Genomic DNA, 6862 nt, shown 5'->3' with positions numbered 1-6862 from the left:
CACAGTTTGGCTATTGTGGACATTGCTGCTATAAACATCGGGGTGCACGTACCCCTTCGGATCCCTACTTTTGTATCTTTGGGGTAAATACCCAGTAGTGCAATTGCTGGATCATATGGTAGCTCTATTTTCAACTTTTTGAGGAACCTCCATACAGTTTTCCAGAGTGGCTGCACCAGCTTGCATTCCCACCAACAGTATAGGAGGGTTCCCCTTTAGAGAAGCAATTTTTATAAAGAGTTTTATTTTATTTTTAATGTTTTAGTCTTTAAAACTGAGATCAGTATTTTATAAACTTAAAATACTTTGTTCTTGAGGTTATGCTTCATTTAGTTTTCCTACTTTATTGATCTTTGGCCTGATTTTCTTTTTTTTTTTTTTTTAAGATTTTATTTGACAGAGAGAGACACAGCGAGAGAGGGAACACAAGCAGGGGGAGTGGGAGAGGGAGAAGCAGGCTTCCTGCCGAGCAGGGAGCCCAATGCGGGGCTCGATCCCAGGACCCTGGGATCATGACCTGAGCTGAAGGCAGACGCTTGATGACTGAGCCATCCAGGCGCCCCTGATTTTCTCACTTCTTGTCTTTTATTTTTCTGTACATATTTTTGCAAAGTACCTGAAGTCAGATCATGACATGGAATGAGTATGTGTTTATACATACTGAAATATTAAGCCCATTTCTGGGAAAAACAATAAAGAAAACGCTATTGCTAGTGTATTTTCTCCCTAATAAAATGGATTGCATTAAAAAGATTAAGGAAACATTTACAATATTCACTGGTGTCTCAAAGTACAGAGACGTCGTGAGAATGAGGAACTTAATCATCTTTTCCCCGTGGGCTTTCGTGTTTGACTTGTCATCCTGAGTCAGAGATTTCATTTAGGCTATGTCCCATCCGAAGTTACAGTAAACAATAAGTGCAGCCACATCTGAAAATAAGGGTGATTTACAAAGACACTCACATCACTCTGGTTTTTGGCCGTCTTCAAAGAGTGCAGCATCTTGGGATCATCATTAATGCTCAGGGCTCCAATCATTTTCCCTTTACTTTTCTCATAGTCTTTCTTGTACATCACCTGTGAAGATGTCACACGGGTCAGATGGCACCCCCCGAGAACCGTCACTGCAGGCCCCCTGCCCGGGTGCCCAGGCCACACTCACATCGCTGGCGATCCTGCTGTTGGCCTTGGCTGCCAACAGGGGAATGGCGTCCACTTTAATGTCAAACTTCTTCGCTTTGCTCTTCTCCCAGTCGTGCTTATAGATACTCTGGACAGAAACGTTTTAACAAAGGAATTGGCAAAAATGATATGCACGTTTACCACACACTTTAAAGACTAATGAGTATCTCAATACTCTGGCTTACTACGAAATAAATGGGCCATTTTCATTGTCCAGAAAATCATGCATATTTTAGTTATTTCGCTTCAAGCTGGAGCTTCTGATTTTCCAAGATCAAGGTTCTCTACTCCCCATTAGAATCTTTCATCAAATTTACCTAATTTTAGTGACCATACTAATATCTGATTCCTAACACTGAGTACTTCACAGAGTGGCACAAATATTCTAGAGTTAATTTACTTTTTGTGATCTAAAGATATCACTTTAATTTGATCTCAAAGTCCTCTGAAAAGATTATTTCCTGAATCATTACAATACTCACTGATGCTGGATAATCTAAGTACTTATTTATAGAATTGTTGAAGAAATTGAGATCTCCTCTCCAAGGAGAATTTGACTTTTCTACAAAATTAAGTTTTGAAAATGAAAGGTAGCAATGGAACCTTGGCCTTAATTCCTTTTGAATACCCTATATATCTTAGTGTAAGCTCTCTTACATGTAGAAATAAGCACCATTTGTGTGAAATAAGGGACATTATACATCTGAGGAATAAATAAAATGAAATTGTATCTAAAAAACCCAGGTCCTGGGGGAAAATTAATTTTAGTATAGCACAAATGAATATATGGCTAAAATAGCTAACATGATTTATAGTTAAATCTAGATGACTGGTGGCATTTTGAGGGTTGGTTAGAACACACTGTCTGATTGTATGAAGCTACTTATAACAGTGCTACCTACATTTATAAGGTGAATTCAAAGATATGTGGGACGTGATACACAGGTTAAATGTTCTTCCCATCTTGAACACAGAAGTGTTTATTCAATGACACAATCCAGAAATAAAAGCACAGGTCACCAGGATAGCCCATGGCATAGTATATGGGAACTTACATCACTCAGGTTATAGGCATTGACTTTGTGTTGGAGGAGGGCAGGAGTATCTGGAGGTAAGTGGCACTTGAACTTCTCACTTTCATGCTTTGCTTTGTAGTTCAGCTGAGACAGAGAGTGAGAGAGACAGAAATAGAGGGAGACAGACAGTAAAGGCGACAATTAGTTCTGAAGAATTGTCCCAAAATACAAAAATCTCATGTGGTACATTTCATAAAATAAAATGTAAAATACATTTTGTTTAAATAACAACTGACAATGTTGTTAAGATCGAGACACAGGTCCAGAGCTAGGGTGGGCCACCCTGCGTTACTGACAACCTATGTGATATCACATCTGTCACTGGCATAGGACTGTCCTGGAAGGAGGTGGCTCTCTCACATATGCTCCTCCCTCTTGCATGCATTATCACGATCGGCCCTCAGAATCAGGGGACTCTGAGACTCACAGCCCTTTCTCTCTTTCCATTGCCAATGCTCTCTTTCTGGAGAACATGTTCTAACAAACCTGGTTACATCCCCTCACACACATTATGGTTTGTTAAGACTCTTATGTGAAGACTTCATTTCTGGCCATAAATCGACTGAGGTTATTTTTATTGTTTTGTTTGGTTCAACACAAGCTTGGAAGTTCATACTTAAAACTCACAGGATAAAACTGGTCTCAAAAACTCCATTTTTCAAAAACTTATTTGAGACAGAGATATCTCGTGTGTTGAATATCTGCTCTGGGCCAGGGTATTTACTATGCTAGTATCTCCTTTCATTTACTCTTCAAAGCAACCACAAATTACGGAAGGGAAAGAGGAGGCATAGAGAGGTTCAACAATTTGCCTATGCTGCCAGGTTGTAAAGACAGCTGGAATTTCACCCAGTCTTGTCTGACTCAAGAACTCATGTTCTTTCCAGGGCAGTAAGCTACATCATTCCCCTTCTAGAATCATTTTTGCTATCATTGTTATCCATCTGAGAAGATGCAAGGCAACTAAATAAGGAGATATTTTAGGTGATTACAAATATAGACAAGTTAAATGTGCTAAAACTTACTTAGCCTTTTTTGGTAAATGTGACAAGTCACTGGATTTTATATATGGACTTACGATAGGTTAACCCTCCTAACTGGATTTCCTGCATATTTAAAGGAACTTACATCACTCAGTTGTTTGGAATTGACTTGGGCTTGCACCTGAACAGGAGAGTCGGTGACTTGAGTGAATTTTGTCTTATCTGGAGGGACTTTGTAGGTATGCTGTGGAGGAAAAAAGGAATTGTTTTAGCGGTCAAATCCAAGTTGGCCTATAGGCCAAGCAAGCAGAAGCCATTCCCCAAAAGAAAAGAAACTTATAGTTAATCAAACACGGGGCTCTTTTCTAATTAGACTGCCGTGTTTTTGAGAGGTGCTTTCACATCTGTACAAGAGACTTTCTCATTCTTCAGATTTCCAATAACCCTTCTTTGGGGAAATGAACTAGAACTACCCCTTGAAATGTATGGATGACAATAGGAGAAATCAGGTCATCTACTACAAAATAAATTTTGTTTCTTGCCATTTCCTTGCTTGCATTTATTTGAAAAGTGTTACCATTGTAAGTATCTCTTGACCCCTAGAGGCTACGGAGGGCAGGACAGGCAAAGTTCATACTGTAGACTTACATCTTTACACTGATCCAGTTTCCTGATTGTTTCATACTCTTGAGTTATAGTCTGGGGGAAGAAGCCTTTGCCTCTGTCTTCTTCATATTCTGCTTTATAGTTTTTCTATGAAGAAAAGAAATCAGATATAAGGATGCAACCATTTATTCATGCCCTAAAGACGTGTTAGTTGGAAAGCTAGACAATTGTCTTAGAACTTACGTCACTGTTTTGAGCTGCGACTTTCATGCAGTGCATATGATATGGATCCTCAAAGCTGCCTACATAATGTCCCAAAATATTCTTTAAGTAGGAATCTTTGTATTTAGCCTGAAAGACAAGACATATTTCACGTATTTATTGGGGGAAATAACGGATCTTTTCTTAACAGAAGAAGTAAACACAGGACTACTTACATCACTAGTGAAGTTGTGCATAACTGTATCAAGTTGAAATTTGGGGGTTTCGCAGTAATTTATGCTCTTTGCCTTTGTCTTTTCATAGCTTTCCTTGTATAGTTTCTGTCAAAGAAAAAAAAGATCAGTTAAAGTAGATTCCTGTCACTCCCACACTGATTATAACACTTGTATGGCCCAACACTCAACAAACGAAGAAGAAAAAAAGATACCGCCTGTCAACGGTCTTAAAAACTGACAACCAAACATTGGGGTGTGGTGAATGATAAGTTTCTTCCATTAGCAATGACTGTAAAGCTTAGGTTTTTAACAGTCACCAAAAAATCTAGAAACCAGTCTGCTGCCTCGGACCAAGCCCTTAGTCGTGGGGAGTTGTGTGTATTTCAGCACTGCTCCATCTTCCCTCCCCCAGCTCACAGACTCATCCCTCACTGACGGTGCCACAACAGACAGGAATATTCTGAACAAGACTGAATTTTTTTTTTTAAATAAACCTTCACGAAAAAGTTCAGTATACACTGAGAAATACACGCACTCTCCCTTCCTCCTTCCACCATGGGAAAACCCCTTAGGCAAACAGACAGTATCTTAAAATTACGGTATATACAAGAGCTCAGATGATAAGGCTACTCACTCTTATTCTCTGCTAGGATTTAAATTTAGCTCTAATGATAACAATAAACAACTACTGGATTTTAAACGCGCAGCTGAGAAAGCAGGTCTGGTCACTTTCTCATGTTGGGTTTTGAGATTGTAAATGGTGCTATTTGGTTTTTAAATTTTTATATTGTTCTCTATCAGCAAAAGACATTTGAACCTGGGCTTTTAGATGTTTGGTAAAGATGACCTTCATCTAGGAAACAGGAGACCTGCTTTGTACTGATTTCCCAACAGAGCTATTTGGACAGATGCATGGACTCTCTCACCTGCCACTCCAACTCCACTCACCCCCTTCCTGAACCACATGTACACATTTCTACGGTGCTGACTTAATTCGAGGGACAAAGAAAAGATAACTAACCCACAGAGAGAACCATGTATAATCCTCATATATTGGGAAAGCTTAATACAGTGTAATTATAAGGGAAAAACTCAACTGATCACATGTTCAGTCTCTTTATTTATATAGTCAAAGTGGTCTCGGGCTGTTAGTCTCTTAATGCCCTTTCTCACTTATCCAATCTATTTTACATCTAATGGATTGGTCAGACTAATTCCACAGGTAGAAACTCCTGTGAAGACTCAGGGAGCCATCTTTTAAGTCACACTGTCTGCAAATGATGGTTTCTAGAGAAAGATCTGCACAGAGAATGGTGGAGGTGAGGAGAAGAAGCTGTGAAACAGGCAGTTTGTCCTCGCCCCGCCTGAAGAACACAAGGGCAGCATGCATACACAACTTCATCTCTCACTCTCCTCCCCTTTCAAAGTCTCCTTCTGCCTATATCAAGATCACATGTATCTCCTATAGCATACTCTGCCCATATGGAAGCTCAGGCACCAGAGCCCATAAGCAAATGAGGATTTCTCTGCCCACTGAGCTAAATCCATAGGCCCCTCAAAACTGACACACATCATACTCAGAGGCCTTCATGTCTTCCTGTGGGTAAACAGTTCAGGGGAACTGCTACACTAGAATCTTAAAGTATTTTCAAAGTTATATATGCATTTAGTCATTATAGGAGAAAAATTTCATCTCTCTGGCAGCTAAGGTTAAAAAACACTCTTTAACAAGAATGTACTCACATCACTCAGGACATTTCCTGCCGCCTTCAGCTGCTTGAGCAGTGGGTTCTCTGAAGCAGGAAGTACATTATAATCTGCTTTTCCTTTATTCTTTTCATAGTCTTCTTTGTATTTTACCTGTAGGAGTGAAATAAAATGAGAAAGTAATGCTCTGGGTTATTTTTGCTCTTGTATCTATTATGAGACGATATTATGACATAGTTCCACAAATCAGTTTTCTCTCTAGAAAAGTGGCAGCTTGACATTTTACAAACAAAATACTCAGAGTAACTCATAACAGCAGCAGAGCAACTGTATACATTTCCAGGATAACTTTTCTTCCCATTCATTTGTTTATTCAAAAATGTCCATAGGGTATCAATTATGCGCTGGCTCTGGGACAGGTCCAAGAAAGAATAGCCCCTGGTCCCCGCCCTCAAAGAGAAAAAGATACACACAAATGACAGTGCATCATGTCCCAGACACTTGCTGCCCCACAACCCTCATTTAGCTCTTAGCTTCCAGCTGCCTAATGTGCCAACACATCTTTAAAGAAAGCAAGCCAGAAGCATCATCAATCTACCCTCTTATGCTTCATCTGTGACTGTGTGTGAGCATGTGTGTATTTAATGTACATGCAGGAGAGAGAGGGAGGGGCTGGAGGCTGGATGAAGGATGACAACCTCCCTTTTCTTTCTGCCCTTCCCACTTTGCACCTTTGATTCTAGTTTTAGCAGAAGCTTAAAATGAGCACCCTGTGTCAGGAACATGCCAAAAGGGAGAACAAGAAACTGATCTAGTTCTGACCATGATCCCCAGTGTCAGCCATTTATTCCAGCAACATAACTGTAGAATA

General features: G+C 39.8%; 1 protein-coding gene across 1 annotated transcript in view; it reads right to left on the bottom strand.

Moving 5' to 3' along the window:
* Positions 1-6862, bottom strand: part of NEB (nebulin) — a 198037-nt gene that overhangs the window by 166202 nt on the left and 24973 nt on the right. Inside the window, exons 13-20 of the mRNA XM_081815483.1 lie at positions 6028-6144; positions 4285-4389; positions 4091-4198; positions 3890-3994; positions 3387-3485; positions 2238-2342; positions 1163-1270; positions 964-1077 (exon numbers count right to left, since the gene is read on the bottom strand). Coding sequence (XP_081671609.1) covers positions 964-1077; positions 1163-1270; positions 2238-2342; positions 3387-3485; positions 3890-3994; positions 4091-4198; positions 4285-4389; positions 6028-6144 — 861 coding nt within the window. The remainder of the gene's footprint in view (positions 1-963; positions 1078-1162; positions 1271-2237; positions 2343-3386; positions 3486-3889; positions 3995-4090; positions 4199-4284; positions 4390-6027; positions 6145-6862) is intronic.

This window comes from Leptonychotes weddellii, chromosome 3 (genome assembly GCF_054177405.1).
Source record: "Leptonychotes weddellii isolate Sample4059 chromosome 3, ASM5417740v2, whole genome shotgun sequence".
NCBI classification, from domain to species: domain Eukaryota; kingdom Metazoa; phylum Chordata; class Mammalia; order Carnivora; family Phocidae; genus Leptonychotes; species Leptonychotes weddellii.
The sequence above is the reverse complement of the archived record's forward strand: the minus strand, read 5'-3'. Positions and strand labels throughout refer to the sequence as shown.